This window comes from Littorina saxatilis, linkage group LG10 (genome assembly GCF_037325665.1).
Source record: "Littorina saxatilis isolate snail1 linkage group LG10, US_GU_Lsax_2.0, whole genome shotgun sequence".
In the NCBI taxonomy this organism is placed as follows: domain Eukaryota; kingdom Metazoa; phylum Mollusca; class Gastropoda; order Littorinimorpha; family Littorinidae; genus Littorina; species Littorina saxatilis.
In genome coordinates, this window is record NC_090254.1 from 28,269,087 (window position 1) to 28,290,982 (window position 21,896).

General features: G+C 41.5%; 1 protein-coding gene and 1 long non-coding RNA gene across 2 annotated transcripts; one reads left to right on the forward strand and one right to left on the reverse strand.

Annotated features, from left to right (window-relative positions):
* The first annotated feature begins 3,013 nt into the window (after positions 1–3,013).
* LOC138979231 (uncharacterized) lies at positions 3,014–5,949 on the forward strand. Its single transcript, XR_011459945.1, has 3 exons — positions 3,014–3,104; positions 4,595–4,671; positions 5,186–5,949. It is a non-coding gene; the product is annotated as an uncharacterized lncRNA (long non-coding RNA).
* An 848-nt stretch (positions 5,950–6,797) lies between these two features.
* LOC138978552 (arylsulfatase B-like) lies at positions 6,798–21,578 on the reverse strand. The gene is made up of 14 exons (XM_070351298.1): positions 21,224–21,578; positions 20,771–20,882; positions 19,540–19,591; positions 18,335–18,438; positions 17,651–17,765; positions 13,727–13,789; positions 13,251–13,352; positions 12,414–12,477; positions 11,857–11,954; positions 11,304–11,440; positions 10,712–10,773; positions 10,297–10,420; positions 9,153–9,358; positions 6,798–8,296 (listed from the first exon to the last, which is right to left on the reverse strand). The coding sequence occupies exons 1-14, from the start codon at positions 21,324–21,326 to the stop codon at positions 8,124–8,126; spliced, it is 1,515 nt and encodes a 504-aa protein (XP_070207399.1). The 5' UTR covers positions 21,327–21,578; the 3' UTR covers positions 6,798–8,123.
* Positions 21,579–21,896: the final 318 nt, after the last annotated feature.

Sequence of the window (21,896 nt, forward strand, 5' to 3'; positions counted from 1 at the left end):
CGGCCTCTGAAATTATGGAAAATTGGTCCAAAAGACTTGAAAAAGTTGAACAAATCATTTGCAGATAGTCAAGAAGAAATTTAAGTATAAGCGGCAAATTATGTATTATTAAGTCCTTCTTAGTTTTACAATTTGTTTACGTTATGCAGGCGCTTCTTGCCCCTGTTAAAGTTCTCGATAAGTTGAATACTATTTTGTTCAGGTTTCTCTGGAAAAGGAAGTATTCAAATACAAAAGCCGACATGTATTGTGTAATGTGGTGGAAGAAGGTGGTATTAACATGATAAACGTCCACGATATGCAGACTTCTTTTTTACTCACATGGGCAGCAAAACTTCAACCGAACAAAAACATGAACCGTGGACAACGATTCCATTAAGTCTTTATCAGGTATTGGGAAGAAATTTACTTTGTTTTAAAGCCACAACACCACTAAAACAGTTCCAAGGTATTGAATGCATTCGATCAAACTTTTGGACAGAAGTTCTCTTAAAATGAATCCATAATAAAGCATTGATTTATGAGAGAGAAGATCGCTTTGGCGATCAATGTTTGTGGAACAATATAAAAGTGGTTTATAAAAATAAAAGCTTATATTTCAAAAAATGGATAGAAGCGCACTTAGATACGTTGAAAGATATTTGGGTTAACGGAGATATGATTCCTTTTAACCAGCTGTGCACAAAGATAAGATACAGTCCCTCTAGATTTTTTGAGTACGGCGCAGTGAAGACTGCTGTGCGAGCGCTTGCACTTCGCAAAAACACAGCCAGCCCGCGAGCAGACGAACACAATAATGACCTTGACACACGGAACCCGGTGATCATTAACCCCTCCGCGAGAAAGTTTCGCATGCTGATAAAGCGAGCGAGCCTTGCGCTGCTACATTTTGGTTACATCAATATCAGGTTAAACTAGATCACAGTTATTGGCTGTTAGCAAGCAAATGTACAAAAAAAGAAAGATTGCGATTGTTACAATGGAAAATATTACATAATATTTATCCCACGAATATATTATTAAATAAAATGAAAATTAGAGAAACAAAATTATGTACATTTTGTAAACACATTGATTATGTTGAACACTTTTTTGGGGCAATGTGAGAAGTTGACGAGCTTTTGAGAAAATGTCCATTATATTTTTAGAAATACAGGATCAAATGTGCACCTCTCAGAACACGATGTCTTGTTTGGTTATCAACCTAGTAATATATGCCAAAATAATAAGGTACTTAATCACATTATTTTGATTGCAAAAATGTGTATTAGTAAATATAAGTATGGTGATAGATACGATTTGAATAGTATATTGGAAAATGAAATGTACATTGGAAGTATGTGAGTAATGTATAAGACGAGATGAGGTGAAGTGATATATGACGTTTGTGAATATTATGAGGGGGGTGGGAGGGAGCGGATGGACGAGAATAAGGGGGAAAAAAAGGAGGAAAAAAAGTAACCATGTATGGCTCCTCAATTGCTTTTTGTATAAACAACCATGCAAACCACAAAAAAAAGAGAAAAAAAAGAAACAGGTTTTCTCCAATTTAAAAAAAAAAAAAAAAAAAAAAGTCGCTTAAGGCGAAATTACTACATTTAGTCAAGCTGTGGAACTCACAGAACGCACTGCATTTTTTTTACAGTGACCGTAGTCCGCCGCTCGCGCAAAACGCAGTGAAACTGACGAGACTGTTTAGCGCGGTGGTGGTTTCGCTGTGCTGCATAGCACGCTTTTCTGTACCTCTCTTCGTTTTAACTTTCTGAGCATGTTTTTAATGCAAACATATCATATCTATATGATTTGGAATCAGGAACCGACAAGGAATAAGATGAAATTGTTTTTTAATCGATTTCGGAAATTTGATTTTGATCATAATTTTTATATTTTTAATTTTGAGAGCTTGTTTTTAATCCGAATATAACATATTTATATGTTTTTGGAATCAGAAAATAATGAAGAATAAGATGAATGTAAATTTCGATCGTTTTATAAAAAAAATTAATTACAATTTTCAGATTTTTAATGACCAAAGTCATTGATTAATTTTTAAGCCACCAAGCTGAAATACAATACTGAAGTCCGGCCTTTGTCGAAGATTGCTTGGCCAAAATTTCAATCAATTTGATTGAAAAATGAGGGTGTGACAGTGCCGTCTCAACTTTTACAAAAAGCCGGATATGACGTCATCAAAGACATTTATCGAAAAAAGAAAAATATGTCCGGGGATATCATACCCAGGAACTCTCATGTAAAATTTCATAAAGATCGGTCCAGTAGTTTACTCTGAATCGCTCTACACACGCGCACGCACACCGGCACAGACAAAACTTGACTAAATGTAAAAAGAGAGAGAGAGAGAGACAGAGAGAGCAACAAAGAGAGAGAGAGAGAGAGATTGGGGAGGGAGGAGAGAGGTGATGATGAACTTTATTTTACAAGGATAGAGGTTTAAGGTGACGCCTTTTCTTACAACCGGTCCTTACTTCTAATACAAATGTCTAATAAATAATAAACAAGTAAAGCAACATGACAAATAAACAAAGTAAACGAACAAACCAGCAAACAATCGACAAGTAAGCAAACAAGCAAATAAACATAAGCAACAAAATGACAAAGTAAGGAACATACAAATCAAAAGCAAAACATGCAACATAAGCATATATACATGTAAAGTGATCGACGGTTAAAGTTCCATCCTCACCTATTCACACTTTACTGACACTATACACAACCATCAGTGTGTATAGGAAACAGGTACTTAATGCCTTCGTCCGTACGGGTTACACACTGTGTATAGCCAAACGGTACCTAATGTGGATTTCGTACGTACAGAAGTCACACAGATCCGTCTGCGTATGACCGGTACCTAAGGTGCTCCTCGTCCGTATGTGTGTGTGTGTGTGTGTGTGTGTGTGTGTGTGTGTGTGTGTGTGTGTGTGTGTTTGGTCATGTGCCTATACACTGAAAAAGGTGTTTAAACAAAAAAATCATTCTTATGTCCGCAGGCGTTCCAGAACTGGCAGAACAACAACCAGAAACAGGCTCCTCTCCCGGGACTGGGTCTCTCACACGAACAGCTCTTCTTCGTCAACTTTGCTCAGGTATGCCAGGGACATACATAGAACACGTTCTATCTATGTCACTGGGTATGCTGAATAACTGGAATGCATTTCGCCATATGGCATATAACAGCCATTGGAATTTGTCCTGGTGTGGAAACACTCATACATCCATACACTCCGTGCTTAAGATGCTTCGACAATGAACAAATGGAGGATTGTGTCTGATGATGGTTGGGTTTAACTAAAGTAGATCGGACACTATGTACGTAAACGGAACAAGACGCCATTCGTTGACTTTCCCTCCATAGTGGGAGCTGTGACCCAAACATTATAAGGGATGCCTTTCAATTTTCATTACTTCAAGTATGCTTGTCAGTTTGGGCAGCTTTCCTTTGAGCAGCAACAAAGAGTCGCGCTAGCCAGGTGAGTGGCTGTGAAGGTGTCCTCGTCAGCATGCAGTTCTGGTACTGAAAATAACGCAGGTCTTTTACGTGCCTCGGCGGTGATTCTGGGGAGGGATAGGGATACTGCCCCTCGTTCTTCACATAAAGAATCTTCAAAATCTGTTTTTGACTCACATGCGAAGCAAAAGTGAGTCTATGTACTCACCCGAGTCGTCCGTCCGTCCGTCCGTCCGTCCGGACGTCCGGACGTCCGTCCGGAAAACTTTAACGTTGGATATTTCTTGGACACTATTCAGTCTATCAGTACCAAATTTGGCAAGATGGTGTATGATGACAAGGCCCCAAAAAACATACATAGCATCTTGACCTTGCTTCAAGGTCAAGGTCGCAGGGGCCATAAATGTTGCCTTAAAAACAGCTATTTTTTACATTTTTCCCATTTTCTCTGAAGTTTTTGAGATTCAATACCTCACCTATATATGATATATAGGGCAAAGTAAGCCCCATCTTTTGATACCAGTTTGGTTTACCTTGCTTCAAGGTCAAGGTCACAGGAGCTCTTCAAAGTTGGATTGTATACATATTTTGAAGTGACCTTGACCCTGAACTATGGAAGATAACTGTTTCAAACGTAAAAATTATGTGGGGCACATGTTATGCTTTCATCATGAGACACATTTGGTCACATATGATCAAGGTCAAGGTCACTTTGACCCTTATGAAATGTGACCAAAATAAGGTAGAGAACCACTAAAAGTGACCATATCTCATGGTAGAAAGAGCCAATAAGCACCATTGTACTTCCTATGTCTTGAATTAACAGCTTTGTGTTGCATGACCTTGGATGACCTTGACCATGTATTTTGGTAGGAAAAATGTGTAAAGCAGTTCTTAGTGTATGATGTCATTGCTAGGTTTAGTTATTTGACCATGTCAAGGTCAAGCATGTGAGTCGTATGGGCTTTGCCCTTCTTGTTAAACTGTTACTTTCGATACACATATAGTGATTGTGTGTGTGTGTGTGTGTGTGTGTGTGTGTGTGTGTGTGTGTGTGTGCGTGCGTGCGTGTGTGTGTGTGTGTGTGTGTGTGTGTGTGTGTGTGTGTGTGTGTTTGTGTTTTCACAGGGATGGTGCTACCTTGGCACAGATGAAGGTGCCAGAAACAGACTGTTAACCGACCCCCATAGTCCTGCCAGCGTCAGGTATATGTTTATTCAACTTTTTATAACAATTATACAGCACATGTGTGTGTGTGTGTGTGTGTGTGTGTGTGTGTTTGTGTGTGTGTGTGTGTGTGTGTGTGTTTGTGAGTGTGTATGTGTGCGTGCGTGTGTGCATGTGTGTTTGCGTGCATGTGTGTGTATGTGTGTGTGTGTGTGTGCGTGCGTATATACATGTGAGTGTGTGTGTGTGTGTGTGTGTAAGTGTGCGTGCGTGCGTGCGTGTGTGCATGTGTGTTTGCGTGCATGTGTGTGTATATGTGTGTGTGTGTGCGTGCGTATACATGTGAGTGTGTGTGTGTGTGTGTGTGTGTGTGTGTGTGTGTGTGTGTGTGTGTGTGTGTGTGCCTGTTTCCTTTCTCTTTATTTATTTCCTATTATGTATTTTTGCACTTGGGATTCTGTTGGAGTACTTCTCTTTCGTTATGTTTTCTTTTACGTTCTTTATTTGTGTACATGTATGGGTTTTTAAGTTATTTTTATTTTTGGGTTTCAGAATTCGAGTGCCTTTGACCAACTCGCCTCAATTCGCCGAAGCCTTCAAATGCCGGGCAAATTCTGCCATGAACCCTGGCAAGAAGTGCCACCTGTGGTGATCAGCTACAATCATACTGCGAGCTGCACACCTGTATAAACAAGCCTAAACACGTGTTTTGGGTTTACATCCTGCCTTCAACAGGATAACAACAAAATTGCACTACTATCACCAGAAACACGAACAGTAAAACTATGCTGTATGACAGTAAAACAATGTTGTCTTTAGTTCATAGTGTGTGGTGTTTAATTTATACACACGGCAATGCACATGATTGTATTAGATTAACATTGGGAGTTTGAACTTAATTCAGTGCTTAATTTCACGCCTTTTTTTTTAGTTAGAGCTAGGTTAAGCTGTACGAAGTATACACAGGGCTATGCACATCTGTAAGATTGAATTGTGCCTTCAGCTGATGACATGTGTTGTATGATACACAAGGTGAAGATTTCGTCTTTCTTTTATTCACAGATATTGTAGCAGGACCTTGAGCTAGGTTATGTTGTGAGGTTTTCATACCAGGCTATTTACATGCATGAAACTGATATTGATTATGCCTTCAGCTGATTCAGTGCGGTGTAAAATACACACGATGCGCACACATTACATTTACATTGCAACTTTGAATTCATTTCCTTTGTTTTAGTTGAGCTAGTTTTTGCTGTATAGACTTGTTGTATTTCATCTACTTATGCAGCATTGATATAAATGCATAATAAATAAAATGTGTGTGTGTGTGTGTGTGTGTGTGTGTGTATGTGAATGTGTGTGCGTGCATGCGTGCGTGCGTGTGTGTTTGTGTATGTGTGTGTGTGTGTGTGTGTGTGTGTGTGTGTGACGGCAAGTGAGAATGGTGATACATTGAAGATCAGGTGAATACTGAACTGAACCCCTCAAAAATTTAACTTCATTTCGAATCTCCCTTCCATAAAAAAAATTAAAAATAGTGATGACACTTCAAAAATACCATATTCAAAAGCAGTTTTTACATAATTGGCTAGCCCTTCCTTGCTCTTGATCACAGATATTTTTGCGAGTTAAAACCCAAATTACAGTGCGAATCACACATGTTGGCGCCTTAGCCTATCTGAAATCTGTCTTTAACTGCTGTCCTTATCTAATGTATCCTTATCTGATACAATGATAATAACGACTCCCTACTGTCGCTGTCTGTCACTGCGTCATAATTATGCTGTTCGTGGCGTCATTGCTAAGTTCAGATGAAAGAGTCTTGGTCACTCGAGGCTAGCCAAGAATGTAAACGTCAATTTCTCTCTGTCTCTCTCTCTCTCTGTCTCTCTCTGTCTCTGTCTCTGTCTCATCGTGGGAGGTAAATATGAAACAGAGAAAAACCGTCGAGGATGAAAGTTTTGGGAGAAGAATATAAAGACATAGCACATAGGGGAAAGTCGCCAAACCCGCAACAGTTAAGGAGAAACAACCGGGCCAGACCAAAAAAAAAGAAAGAGGATATTGCGAAGCGTTCTTTAATTATATTGTCACATACTAGACTCTAATAGTAAATAAACGAACAACATCAAATAAAATAAAAGTCACGCAACTCATCAGACTGATCATTATAAAAATTGTCTGCATCTGTTCCATGTTGGACGCATTGGTGTGTGAAGTGGAACACTGTGTTGTCAAACTCGGAACACATACAAACACACACTGACTCTCTTTGTGTCTCTCACACACGTATACACCCACACTTTATTAATCACACGCACACAATCACACATTACCACACACACAAGAGAAATAAATACGTCATAACATTTTGATTGAGCCATTTTATCTAATGTATTTTTTTCCACATATTTTGATTTTTACCAAGGAAATAACAAATCGGATAACAATTTAAACCTAAAATGTGAAACAAAATAGACAAATAAGGGCTAGGTATAAAAAACAAAAAACTGAGAAACAAAATGTAATGTAACCGAGTGCCGTAACACTACGATCACCTCGGGAGGCGAAGTGCAATCAAACAGGATTGAAAATGTTAGGGCCAATTTCTTAGCCCTATAAAAACTGTTATGCAAACCCGAAGGTTTTCATGAACATACAGACAATCGGAAACCACCAGACCCCATCACAAACAGAATCCACAATCCACCGGTGTTGACTTAAAGGCCAACAACTCGTGTGCAGAGTCTGCTGTGAAAGGAGCGGTAGCCTCCCCTGTCACAGTAAAAAAAAAAAAAACGGGAAAAAAAGAAGCTGAGAACCGATTTTGCAGACAATGTTCTTTTGTCTTCAACTGTCAGCGCAGTCATCGTGTGATCACTGTGTGCACTTCTGTCACTGTATCATGTCCTCATGGCTAAAAATTGATCAAAGACTAATCTATTGGCAAGAAGATGGTCATAGTCTAAAGTCCACAAATAGACAATTTATCAAATTATTTGGCTGGCGTACTTCGATGGACTTTTAGCTATGGCGATAATAACTATGCAGATTGTTAAAACCTATCAGATACTGATACTGTTTTATGGAGGCGTGCGTTTTTTATTTTCGTCGTAAAATAAACAATAATAAAAAATGTTTTAAATAAGTTAGGTACATGTTTAGGATAGGGGGGGGGTGCGCAACCCCCATAATTGCATAATTTGCTCCGTGATTATCTAATAGGCTAGTAACAATATTCTATCCTGACAATCCCAGTTATTGTTAATGGTCCGCCCTGATATGGCCCTTCGTGGTCGGCTGGGCGTTAAGCAAACAAACAAACAAAAAATTGTTAATGGTAACAGAAAATGGTCATTAAATAAACGCTATATGTCGAAAATGTGCCCAATTAAATTCCTACCACGTTTTGTGCACTGAATCAGACAACAAGCATCAAAAGGCAAAATGACGTAATAAATATACGACACATTTGCATGACGTCATCAGCTCAGCACCATCCGGGCGTCCAGGCTCCGCCATATTTGGTGGGGTTGGAGTTGGGATCGTGTTTGGGGTAGTTTGGAGGGACGTATTTCAGTTTGTACTCTGCCATTCGTTGTTTTAGCTTGACCACCAAGTCCGGCATCTGGTCAGCAAGGTTGTTGTGCTCTGTGGGGTCGTCTGCAGACGGAAAATAGCACACACACACACACACACACACACACACACACACACACACACACACACACACACACACACACACACACACACACACACACACACACACAGTTAATGGTATTTTCGGCCCAAATATGGCATTTTACAAAGACTGAGACTGTCGTTGTTCTACGAGACCAAGCTAGCGGTCGGGGTGTACAATATGTCTGTCGAGATATGTGTCAAATGTCATGTGTTCGTCAACAATACAAATAACAGTTATGTATCGATCGATGTTAGTTAGATTGAGACAGTTGCTGCGCTAACGGTCGAGGTGATTTTTCGTGTTTGTCAATGTGGAGGAATGGTCTTATCCCACATTGGAGCCAGTGCATGTTTGTCATGGAGAGCATCATCGTATCACATTACTGTTGTTATTTGTTACTAACCAAAAAAGAGCGCTTACATAATCTGTTATTGCCATGCCTTGGTGTGCCTTTAACAGTGGGACATTGCACTTTATTCAAGTTCTGAAAATCATTCGAAAAAGCATTCGCTCTCCGTTTACTTATGATTGATCTTGGTCATGTTCTAGCTTACCATGCGACCAAGGCTGAGGTGCACGAGACAGTTACCTACCGGGTGGGAGCCAGCCGCGGTGTTGTATTGGTTCACATTGAGATTTGTTGTGATCTCAACGAATCAGACTCCGCGGTTTATCCTCTCCCGTACGTTTGGGTGGCACCTATTTTCGCTTCGTGCACCTCGGCCCTGGAGTCTTCAGAAGAAGTGTTCTAGCGGGTATGTGACAGCAACGCGCAAAGGGATATAATCGCACTTAATTATCGCATTGTGTCAGCTGCCTCATACCCAAACCCACCTTTCAGGTTGTACAGGTGAGGCTCATCGTCCCAGCCCTGCGGGTTCTCCAAGGTGAAGGGCTGGACAGGACGACCTCCAGGCTGGTACGAAGCGTTGATAGCGTCCAGAACCTTCTGACCGGCCACGCGGTCCTGCGTCTGGTTGGGGAGGTACCAGCCGCTGTACAGGCCTGGGAAGCCTACGATCAGCTTGTAGTCGCCTTGTCTGTGATGTACAAGGAGTGACATATTGTTAGACAATACCAGCCGCTGAACAGGCCTCGGAAGCCTACGATCAGCTTGTAGTCGCCTTGTCTGTGATGTACAAGGAGTGACATATTGTTAGACGATACCAGCCGCTGAACAGGCCTCGGAAGCCTACGATCAGCTTGTAGTCGCCTTGTCTGTGATGTACAAGGAGTGACATATTGTTAGACGATACCAGCCGCTGAACAGGCCTCGGAAGCCTACGATCAGCTTGTACTACAATCATTCATTAAGTCAATCTGTCGTCCCGAAAAAAGACGCTAAAACCCGAGACAAGTAAGTTCTGGCCCGCCGAAACCAGAAAAATGCATCTGGACCAGTCAACGATTGACAAAATATTCAAGTAATTTGATTGTAAAGTGCAGTCATCACAGTGCGGCCTCAGCTTTTATTAAAGGGCAGATATGACGTCATAGAAGCCATTAATTAACTGATTTTAAAAACGTGAAGTTAAGACTGTAGTAAATAAAATGTTTGATACAGCTGTGGTATGCAGTTGTAGTTGTAATTGGTGGTGGTGGTGGTGGTGCTGTTTTAGGTTTAGTTGTTGTTGATGATGGTGATGGGTGGATTGGTGTTATTGTTGTTGCATGTGTTTCCGACAAAATTGTCGCTTGTGAATGGCCCCTCCAATGTTTGTACGAGGTTTTGCAGGAAAATATCACATCTTCCACAACTTATACAAACCCGATGGAGTTATTACCGAAATTCGTCTATTGTAATTTGTATGTTTAGTCAAAAGATTACATTTTACACAACTCTCGACAGTTACTGTTCACCTCGACGTCTGGCGCGGTCTCGGAGGAACACTGACTGTCTTGAACTGTGTAAAATGCCATATTTTGGTCCCAAAAAAACGAATAATAACACACAGCTCTTCTATCTTAACTCACTCACCTGATTCCCGCGTGACCTTCACCGGGGAGGAACATGTCATCCAGGTTATAGATGAACTCTGACCTCGGTGACGCACTTCCGGTACTGATGGCGTCCCACATGTTGATGCCGTCAATATCCTTGTCTGAAAACAGCAACCACAAGAACGGGAAGTAAGCGCTCTGAATGCTTACGACATGTGCAATAGAGTAATGCACGCTTACTTCCCTTACTTTATCAGATCTTGAAACAACGTTCTGCCTCATTTGTTTAGGATTTTAAAAACAACATTCATTTTTGTGTCATTGTCAGATCAGTAAAGTTCGAGTTAGTACTCCAGTCAGTCAGTCAGTCAAACTTCAGAAGATTAGGATGGAAATACCCCGCCAGATGAAATATGCAGTTCACTAGGTCAGACTGTCATAATTACATGTACCTTTAATTTCACCGCCAGCGGCCGCGACGATGGTTGGCATCCAGTCCACAGCATGCATGAGTCTGCACGTGCACACACAGTTGTGTTAACTAGTGCCTTTCTTCGTCAACCACAGGAATATTGTTACCGTTAGATTTGCTATTACATGAACGTTAAAATAACTGGAACAAAGCAAATCTATCTATATTTGTTCATTTCTGTATTTGCTACCTCGTATTTAATTCGTGTTTTTCGTGTTTGATTCTCTCTCTCTCTGTCTCTGTCTCTGTCTCTGTCTCTCTGTCTCTCTCTCTCTCTCTGTCTCTCTCTCTCTCTCTCTCTCTCTCCCCACCCGCCCCCTCTGATTCCCCCTCCAGGGCGGGGGTTTAGTTCAATATATATATATATATCAATTATATAGATTCATTCTCATTTAGTATACCTGCACTAAAATACTGGGGTTCAAAAAGTAAAAAAACAAAAACAGCCAACAAACAAACACAATAAAATATATCATAGCAAAAGCAATTCAGGTTCATATTAGAACCGTCCTTCCTATGGAGTACAATTGCACAGGGGGAAAGGGAATGGGAGTGGGTGGAGAGTAACTGACCCTTCAAATCTTGTCCCTGTGACCTTCAACCCTGGCCCCGTGACGAAGGACACGGCACGGGTACCCCCCTCCCAGATGGTGAACTTTCCTCCCCGTAGCGGGTAGTTGTTCCCCCCGAACTGAATCCACCCGCCGTTCTGTGGATCAAAATTAAGACTCATGAACACATTGGCAGGCACATGTTTTCTGTGCTAAATTTTCGCTCTGGGCTTTTACAATTTCTATTGGATGTGTAAACAATGATGATGCCAACGACTGGTACATGCGACACTCACAAATCGGAAAGCGTATGTATGTATGTATACTTTGACTTGCTCTTTTGCTCTTGAATTGCATGACATATGAATTTACTATACAAACTGACCATGCAATGTTTGATTTGTTTTGTCTAAAATGAAATATCTTTGCGTGTGTCTTTTTTATGTAAAAAAACAAAATAATGGGCACATTTTATCCTACCCAAGGATAATATAGGGAGCTGACATTTCTGGTATTGACAGAAACACGGTAAACAAAATGGTGAACAAAAGCGTGTTAACAGGAACGATCTTACGTCGGCAGTGAAGACAAATAGTGTGTCGTTGTACATGTCACGTTGGGTAAGAAATGACGTCAGATTTCCTATGACGTCATCCATGGCCGTTACCATCCCTAAGAAAGTAGGATCAATAATGATTAAAGTTGATTCTAAAATCAGAATCTAAATTGCATTAAATAACATTACACACACACACACACACACACACACACACACACACACACACACACACACACACACACACACACACAAACACACACACACACACACACTAGCAAATGGACACACGCCGCTCTCTCTCTCTCTTTCTCTCTCTCTCGCTCTCTCTCTCTCGCTCTCTCTCTCTCTCACTCTCTCTCTCTCTTGATTAGAACAATAAAACATCCATCCATCTCTCTCTCTCTCTCTCTCTCTCCCTCTCTCTTTCTCCCTATCGCTCTCTCTCTCCACTCCCCCCCCCCCCCTCTGTCCCTTTCTCTTTCTCTCTCTCACTCTCTCTCTCCCCCCCCCCCCCTCTCTCTTTCTCTCTACAAAATACTATAATGTTGCCCTTCCCCATGTGAGACCAATACCTGAAAATATTCTCCTGTCTTCATTCTGGATGTTGGGATACATGTTGTAGTAGTGTTTAGGTACCTGTCGACAGAATTGATCTTCATAATTAACGTGACAGTAATGACACAAACATTCAACAACGTTGACAAACAAAATGTGTACGCATTTATAATTCTTGCTCTGCAAGCCAGGGGGTTATATGGAGCAAGTATTTATTGATTAAATCAATTTGTATGTTTAAAATGTTATCAATTAGATAAAGAAATATGTATCGATTGAACATCGGCTTTCCCTTCTATGACACATGTGATGTCAAAGTTCGACAACTCATATTTAGGCTGCTGTCCGTGTGCGTTCAAACGTAACAAATAAAAGGAATTCTAACCAAAATCGATCGATACATAAATATTATTTGTTATTGTACACAAATCTCGACAGTCATTGCTCACTTCAACAGCTGGCGCGGTCTCGGAAAAACACTGACTTTCTCGACTTTGTAAAATGTGACCCTCCACCACGAAATGAGTCGCATGTCACCTCGCGCGGTTCTGCGCTAGGCTTAATATAAGTCCGGGGAGTGTCTGGTAACAGTGTGAGGGTCACCTTATTCACAGGCTTATAACTCAAACCGTTTTCGCTCTTTTCTAAAACGGTGTTCACCACTGGATAGAGCATAAAAAACATCTGTAGGAAAATGTAAACATATGAAAATCATGCAAAGGTGACATGCGACTCATTCCGTGGTGGAGGGTCACAAATATCATAAGTTTTGGTCAAAAATACAAATAACGTATTTCCTTCGTAACATGGATTTGACTGGTACACAGCTCTGGAGAATAACCCACTTCACTTACCTCTAACGGCTCGTGGACTGACTGAAGAGGCAAATACAGGAAGAGGGGTTTGCTTGTGTCATGCGCATTGATGATGTTACGCACGCGCTCTTGGAAAACATACTGCAATGGAAGAGGAAACATTGTTGGATTCGTAAAGTCCGCGGACAATCAACGATTCATTATAGATTCTTAATACCGTCTAGAAGTTGGACAAACTTGATAAATATTGTTTGTGTCCTTTTCCAATAGACAACATTATATTAGTCATCATTGCTCTGTATATAAACGACTTAAAATATTTTGAATAAATCGATCACATGACCATTTAAATGAATGAATGAATGAATGAGAGAACCATACATAAACAAACAAACAAACAAAAGAACGAACAAAGTTACATCTGAGTGCCAGATTCACGCGCCCTCGAATGAATGAGTAAAAAGTATTGATTAGTGTATGCACAGACTGAACTATGAACTGTTGAGTCAACGTACTGTTGAGTAAGTTCCATTCTGTTTCACGCTCAGCGTCTGGTTATCCCGAAAGTCGTAGTAATACTCTGAAATAAAAATAAGAACAGAAATTAAAGCAGATTGAAAATACATGTTCACAGTCAAGAGGAAGAAGCCAGTTGTAGTATTCACGGTCTGCGAATTCGGTTACAGATACATTTCGCTAACAGTGAAATAACTTTTACTTCGCAAAATATCCGCACAGGTAGTGTTACCTAACGCCTGGCAACACTTATGTTAAAGCGCTGAGGCATTGCTTGACTCAATAATTATTTGTTGTAGAGCGCAAGTACTGATTAATCACATCTCGCCCGCCTTTTGCGTCGAACGTAAGCAATGTGAGTATAGAACAATCGCGATCCTTACGGTTTAAGCATTAGCATAAGGCCAAGCAGAAGACGCTACCTAAGAAATCCTTATTACCAATTCAGTGCCCCATATGGCTTTTTGACCAATCAGGACGGATTCTAGGTGACCCTCTAAATGTTATAACGTTCAGGCAGGGACCCTTTTTGTTTATGAAGCTAAAAATGAGCAAGACAAAGTAAAAATTTAAATCAGCAATATCAGTGTGATTTAATCTAAAGAATGACACTTCAAATGCTGTCAGATAATACTCTCTTTATCTAAAAAAAAAAAAATACCGAAAAGCGAGTTTTGTCGGTGGGTGCTTTACGGAACAGCGAGGCACCGCCCATCCTCTGAGTGTGCAATGCCGACTCGCTCACTTGAAATCTACATGATCAAAGTTCGGAAAATCAAGTGAAATTGGGTCACTCGCTTTACGTCAAATGTATCTTTACGTCATTTCCCATCCGTCTGGAGTCGGTTCTAAATCTGTCGCTCTCTGTTCAACAAGACAAGAAGAGCAAACGCTCGATCGAGTCACTTTCGCAGTTCTGAATATTATATGAGGCATCAGATGGACAGGAAGAAATTGCTATTCACAACACAATGAGTCACGTTCACATAAAATTTGAGCCCGGTCACTTTTATAGTTTCCGAGAAAAGCCCAACGTTAAGTTGTGTGTTGCCGAACAGAAAAGGCTAGTTATCTCCCTTGTTTTTCTGATAACGTTCGTAAAAGGCTACAGATGTAAATACTTTGATGTAAAGAATAATCCTACAAAGTTTCAATCACATCCGATGAACTTTGTCAAAGATATAAAATGTCTAATTTTTCCTTTGACGCTGACCTGTGACCTTGAAAAAGGTCAAAGGTCAACGAAACCATCGTTAAAGTGTAGAGGTCATTGGAGGTCACGACTAAACAAAATATGAGCCCGATCGCTTTGATAGTTTCCGAGAAAAGTCCAACGTTAAGGTGGTGTCTACGGACGGCCGGCCGGCCGGACGGCCGGCCGGACAGACTAACACTGACCGATTACATAGAGTCACATTTTCTCAAGTGACTCAAAAAAGCGAAGCAACCGAAACGCATGTTCAACATGGTTTGTTGTGTGTCAAACGCATTTGACCTGTGAATGTTCATCACGTAAGGTGTGTTACTCTGATTGGCTGACCCAGGTCACGAGAATTCTTTGACTGACAGGCATAATCAGGTAGGAGCGCTCCAGTTCCCATTGCGGCTGTTCTGTCTAATTCGCGGGGTCGCTTCGAAATTTCTTTTGGTCGAATTAAACGGTAATAAAACCGTTATTTCTAATATGCTGACTGTTAGCAAATGATAACAGACATGTCTCACAAACAATATCAGCATTCGCCTAAAAGGCTCATGTTTGATATCTTTTTTCTCGACATGTCTGTTATCATTTGCTAACAGTCAGCATATTAAAAATAACTCATAATGACGCGTAACGCAAGGCAAATGTAACCGCCGCTTAAATCGCCAATTGTGATTGACCACTTACTAGAAAGGTTGGACTCTTCGCCTTCAAGTTCACGATGAGCTGCATTTCTTCGTTTCGATTTCAGTTTTAAAAACACGCATTTATTGTAAAATTCATTTCTTATCCTGGTCGTTTAAGAGTCACTCACTCACGCACGCACGTACACACACAAGCACGCACGTACACAAGCACTCAGGCACGCAGGCAAGTACGCACCCACTCACGCACGCACGCACACACACTCACACACACTCACACACACTCACACACACACACTCACACATACACACACACACACACACACACTCACACACACACACACACATACACACACACACACAAACAAACAAACAAACACACACACACACCATGAAAAAGTTCATTCAAAATTCTGTAAACAGATTCTCGGGGTACATAAGAAAGCTATGGTAGTACCAGTACCAGGAGAATTATGAAGATTCCCAGTTAGCATCAACATAATATGTAATATCATTACCTACTGGCCACACATTTTGAATCTTCCAAAAACACCTCATCTGAGTAAAGTATATAATATTATGTACAACAAAGGCAGTGATATCATTTGTAAAAAAAATGTGTTACAAGTCATTGTGTGGAAAAAAGGGCGGGGATGTAGCTCAGTCGGTAGCGCGCTGGAGTTGTATCCAGTTGGCCGCTGTCAGCGTGAGTTCGTCCCCACGTTCGGCGAGAGATTTATTTCTCAGAGTCAACTTTGTGTGCAGACTCTCCTCGGTGTCCGAACACCCCCGTGTGTACACACGCAAGCACAAGACCAAGTGCGCACGAAAAAGATCATGTAATCCATGTTAGAGTTCGGTGGGTTATAGAAACAGGAAAATAGCCAGCATGCTTCCTCCAAAGGCGGCGTATGGCTGCCTAAATGGCGGGGTAAAAACGGTCATACACGTAAAAGCCGTGCGAGTTTCAGCCCATGAACGAACAAACAAACAGATTGTGTGGAAAAATCAGTTTGCTTTTAATTTGAAAAGGTTAAAATACGTTATATATGTCAAAAATTGGAACTCTAATATATACAATTCTGGAAAGGTCAAATAAGTAGTTCACCTAAGTTAACTTTTTTTTTTTTTATCAAAGAATAGTAACAAATTACAAAAATGAACCATTAATTTTATGAATAAAACAAAGAACATTATTATGTGACCCTAAACCACGGAATGAGTCGGATGTCACTTCGCGCGGTTCTGCGCTAGGCTTAAAATACGTCCGGGGGTGTCAGGTATCAGTGTGAGGGTCACCTTTGTCACAGACTTTTTACTCGAAAAGATTTCGCTCTTTTCTAAAACGGTTTTCACCACTGACATAAAAAACATTAAAAAAAAACCTCGTTAAAATATATGAAAATATAAAAATCATGCAAAGGTGACATGCGATTCATTCCGTGGTGGAGGGTCACATATAAACAGTCACTGTGTAAACTAAGAATAAGTACCCACGACCTGAAAATTGAAACTGGTAGATACAGCAATACACCTAGGAAAACAACATTATTTTCTGGATAATTGCATAGAAAACAACCAATTTTGAAAATCTTTCATGAATGAAATTAATCAACCTATGTATTTATATGATATACCAAGTCAACTTTTGCAAGTAGACAATGTACAAACTAAATTGGGAGAATTTGTATATAATTGCTTCCAAAAAAAGAAACAATGAAATCATTTTGTTCTTTATCTTCCCGTGTCTTATAAACACTACGTTTCATGACAATAAAGTTTATTCGTATTCACACGGAGGAGCTGAAAACTTATTTAATTGTCTATGCCTCTTACGAAATGGAGCTGCATAAAATACACTAATTTCGAATTGTTTTAAAACGTCACTCTGTGTTCATTGTTTTCAATTGTCTAACCACCACACTTAGTTATCAAATTGAGATAATAAACTATGTGTGTTCGTTGCTTTGTTGACAGCAGACGTTTGTATGTACGATAAGTTAGATGTTTTTGTGTGTGCTGATAAACAATGCTCCAACTGTTTACCCAGCCCCGAATACAAAAGGGTGAGTGAACACAAACTTGCCAAAGGTTCTGATGTAATAGTCCTCCTGAGCGTTGTAATATCCTAGAAAAGAGTCAAACCCTCGGAAAGTCGGCGTGCAATTCCAGTTGCAGAACCCAAGGTGCCACCTGTGTGACAAAGATACACAGCCGGTAACATGCTGTTGCTGCTTCACATCTTTGAAGTCAATTAACCTCGATACCAATCTTAGACTTGAGATATCCAGGATATGGCGACTTTAGAGATCTAAAAGAGATAGAGTGCTCATGTTCAAAATGAATGATATATATATAGAGCATCTAGTTGTGGACTGTTTTCATATTTTTGTGGGATAATGTTTGTATTCATTTAATCAGAAAGAGAGGAATCAAACAAGGACTAAAAGCCGAGTAAATAAAAAGATTACAGAATGAAAGATACGCAGACAGAAAGACAGGATGGACTGAGAGAGAGAGAGAGAGAGAGAGAGAGAGAGAGAGAGAGAGAGAGAGAGAGAGAGAGAGAGAGAGAGAGAGAGAGAGAGAGAGAGAGAGAGAGAGAGAAAGAGAGGGGGAGGGGAAGTTGTGTCCTGACGGATAGAGAAAAAAAGATGAAAGAAAAAAGATAGACAGACGTACAGACAGACAGAAAAAAATAAAGAAAAAGGACAGAACGAGGACAGAAGAAAAGACAGTCAGAAACATCAGAGTATACTCACTTTCCGACCATGTGAGTAGCATAACCCAGATTCTTCATTTCTTGGGGCAGAAAACTCTTGGTAAGGGGAGCACACACCGGTTGCTGGGGCAAGATTACCAGGTGCTGAAAAAAGATCATACTGCCATTAGGTACACTTAAAGGGGGATGGATGCTTTGGTGTGTTGGTTGCTTCCTTGTTTGGCCTCTTGTTTGGTTGGTGTGTTGGTTATTTTGTCGCTGGGTTCTTTGCTTGCTCTGTTGCTTGTTTGGTTGTTTTGTAGCATGTTTGGCTGGTGACTTGGTTGGTTGTTTACTTGCTTGTTTGGTTGTTTTGTGGCGTGTTTGGCTGGTGACTTGGTTGGTTGTTTACTTGCTTGTTTGGTTGTTTTGTGGCGTGTTTGGCTGGTTACTTGGTTGGTTGTTTGCTTGCTTGTTTGCTTAGCTGCTTTGTGGGAGGTGGAGGGTCGGGTAGAGCATCTACAGTGTCAAGGTTGGATGTGAGGGGCGGGGTGGGAGCTTGGCTTCCGGAAGCCATCACCTCCCTTTACCCGGGAAATCGACCTTCTTTCTCATGTTTAAGCCTAATGACGGGCACAGTGGCCAAGTGGATAAGACATCGGCCTCCTAATCGGAAGGTCGTGAGTTCAAATCCCGGCCGCCCCCGCCTGGTGAAGAAGAAGAAGAAGAAGAAGAAGAAGAAGAAGAAGAAGAAGAAGAAGAAGAAGAAGAAGAAGAAGAAGAAGAAGAAGAAGAAGAAGAAGAAGAAGAAGAAGAAGAAGAAGAAGAAGAAGAAGAAGAAGAAGAAGAAGAAGAAGAAGAAGAAGAAGAAGCCTAATGTTCCCCCAGTGACCCCCAGTACCCCGCTTGGCCAGCCCTCCGACCCCGGGCTGCTCCCTTTGGAAAGCCCCTCCCACTCATTAACTAGGCCTGAGAGTCGTCTGTACAAAGCGACAAATTTTCATTTTGCACCACAAGTTTTGCTTTCACAAATTGTATTGTAATTTATCAGGCGGGACATTCAGAGGTCTTGGATAGCAGGATAAAAATTGCAAATTGGATGACCGTGTTCGATATCCTGCGAGTCAGAAATCTAAAGATGGACTCCCCTGTGTATCAGATGCTTTGTTGTGTTGTGAGCCTGTAGCTAGTTGCTCAGTAGATTGTTTAAATGGTTGTCCGGATTTCTAACTGTGCACCAGAAGAATTCAAAGACACAGTAAATACCTGCAGTCCGGTCCGGTAGGGGTAGTAGCCAGTCATGAATGAAGATCTGGACCTGTGAAATACGAACACTACTATGTCACAGACTGCATGTTCGGGTTGCGAATTGGGAAGTCGGAGATTTTATACTAGACCTCCAGCCTATGACAAGACTGGTGACACATTATTTATACAAAATAACAATGTGTTAAACCAAGCAGAAATAGCAAACATGTGTTCATACAACGTTCAACTGGACATTTTCCAGTGCGAGCTCGTAGAGCTTTATAAAATTATATGTAAGCGAAAGACAGAGAGAGAGAGAGCGACAGACAGAGACAGAGACAGAGAGAGCGACAAACAGAAACAGACAGAGAGAGCGACAGACAGAGACAGAGACAGAGAGAGAGCGACAGACAGAGACAGAGACAGAGAGAGCGACAGACAGAGACAGAGAGAGCGACAGACAGAGACAGAGACAGAGAGAGCGACAGACAGAGACAGAGACAGAGAGAGCGACAGACAGAGACAGAGAGAGCGACAGACAGAGACAAATACAGAGAGAGCGACAGACAGAGACAGAGACAGAGAGAGCAACAGACACAGACAGAGTTTGTTTGTTTGTTTGTTTAACGCCCAGCCGACCACGAAGGGCCATATCAGGGCGGTGCTGCTTTGACATTTAACGTGCGCCACACACAAGACAGAAGTCGCAGCACAGGCTTCATGTCTCACCCAGTCACATTATTCTGACACCGGACCAACCAGTCCTAGCACTAACCCCATAATGCCAGACGCCAGGCGGAGCAGCCACTAGATTGCCAATTTTAAAGTCTTATGTATGACCCGGCCGGGGTTCGAACCCACGACCTCCCGATCACGGGGCGAACGCCTTACCACTAGGCCAACCGTGCCGGTCACAGATAGAGACAGAGAGAGCAACAGACACAGACAGAGACAGAAAGAGCGTCAGACAGAGACAGAGACAGAGAGAGCGACAGACAGAAACAGAGACAGAGAGAGCAACAGACACAGACACAGACAGAGACAGAAAGAGCGACAGACACAGACACAGACAGAGAGAGCAACAGACACAGACAGAGACAGAGAGAGCGACAGACACAGACACAGACAGAGAGAGCAACAGACACAGACACAGACAGAGAGAGCGACAGACAGAGACAGAGACAGAGACAGTGAGAGCGACAGACACAGACAGAGACAGAGACAGAGCGAGTTGGGAATGTATGTATACGGTGAGCAGAGTGGCTGGACATAAGCGTGGTCAAGAATGATCCCTTCCCTGGCCAGCCTGTCCACGTTAGGGGAGATAATGTCCGGATTGTTGAAGCCAATGTCGTTCCAGCCTGAAAGAACAAAATAAGCACTTAGACCCGTTGAATCCCATATTGGTGTCGTGTTGTGCGTCTTCTTTGGAATATGCTTAATGATTGTTTGATGCACTTGCGTCGTTTTGTAACTCATTTGTCTGCTTTAAGTTTTGTGTCCTGTTTATGCATCATCATCATCATCATCATCATCATCATCATCATCATCATCATCATCATCATCATCATCATCATCATCATCATCATCATCATCATCATCATTATCTCCACCACCACCGCCGCCACATACAACGACACAACACAAATATTAGCAACAACAGAAGATGAAAATCCATTATTATCATCGACACAACACTCACCTAGATCGTCAACGACGATGAAGACGATGTTTGGAGGCTTGCACAGCGTTACCGTGACGATGCTGGCGAGAATAACAGCGACATCCACAGCTTTCTTACCCATGTTTCAGGCGATGGGGTTTCTGATGCTCTGAGAAACAAGGGAAAGTAAGCGTTCTTATTACACACGGCATGTGCAAGAAGAGTAAGTGAGAGTTGTGAGAAACCAACATCCTGGAACCTGAAAGAATAAGACACATTGCAAAGAACAAGGCACTTCCTTCCTCAAAAAAAGGATGATTGGTGCAAGCTTTATCCTTGAAAAATAAAGTTCCATCATCATCATCATCTCTCTCCCAGCCTCTCTCTCTCTCTCTCTCTCTCTCTCTCTCTCTCTCTCTTCCTCTCTCTCTCTCACACACTTATCTCTGATGCTGTGGCACGGGTGTATTTTGCGACAGCGTGTGGAAGGATCTTTTGGTAAGTTAATAGATGATGTTGTCCTCTCTGTCACTGTCTTCTCTCTCTCTCTTTATCTCTGTCTCTGTCTCTCTATGTCTCTCCCTCTCTCTCTCTCTGTCTCTCTCTCTCTCTCTCTCCCTCTCTCTCTCTTTCTCTCTCTCTGTCTCTCCCTCTCTCTGTCTCTCTCTCTCTCTCTTTATCTCTGTCTCTGTCTCTCTATGTCTCTCCCTCT

Bases quoted from the DNA above. Each gene is read 5' to 3' on its own strand.
- LOC138978552 (XM_070351298.1), bottom strand. From the start codon at position 21,326: ATGGGTAAGAAAGCTGTGGATGTCGCTGTTATTCTCGCCAGCATCGTC. The intron at 9,359-10,296 runs GTGAGTGAGTTA...TGTACATCACAG, and splicing joins GAAGGTCACGCGGGAATCAG to ACAAGGCGACTACAAGCTGA. The intron at 8,297-9,152 runs GTGGGTTTGGGT...TTCCGTCTGCAG, and splicing joins TCACCTGTACAACCTGAAAG to ACGACCCCACAGAGCACAAC.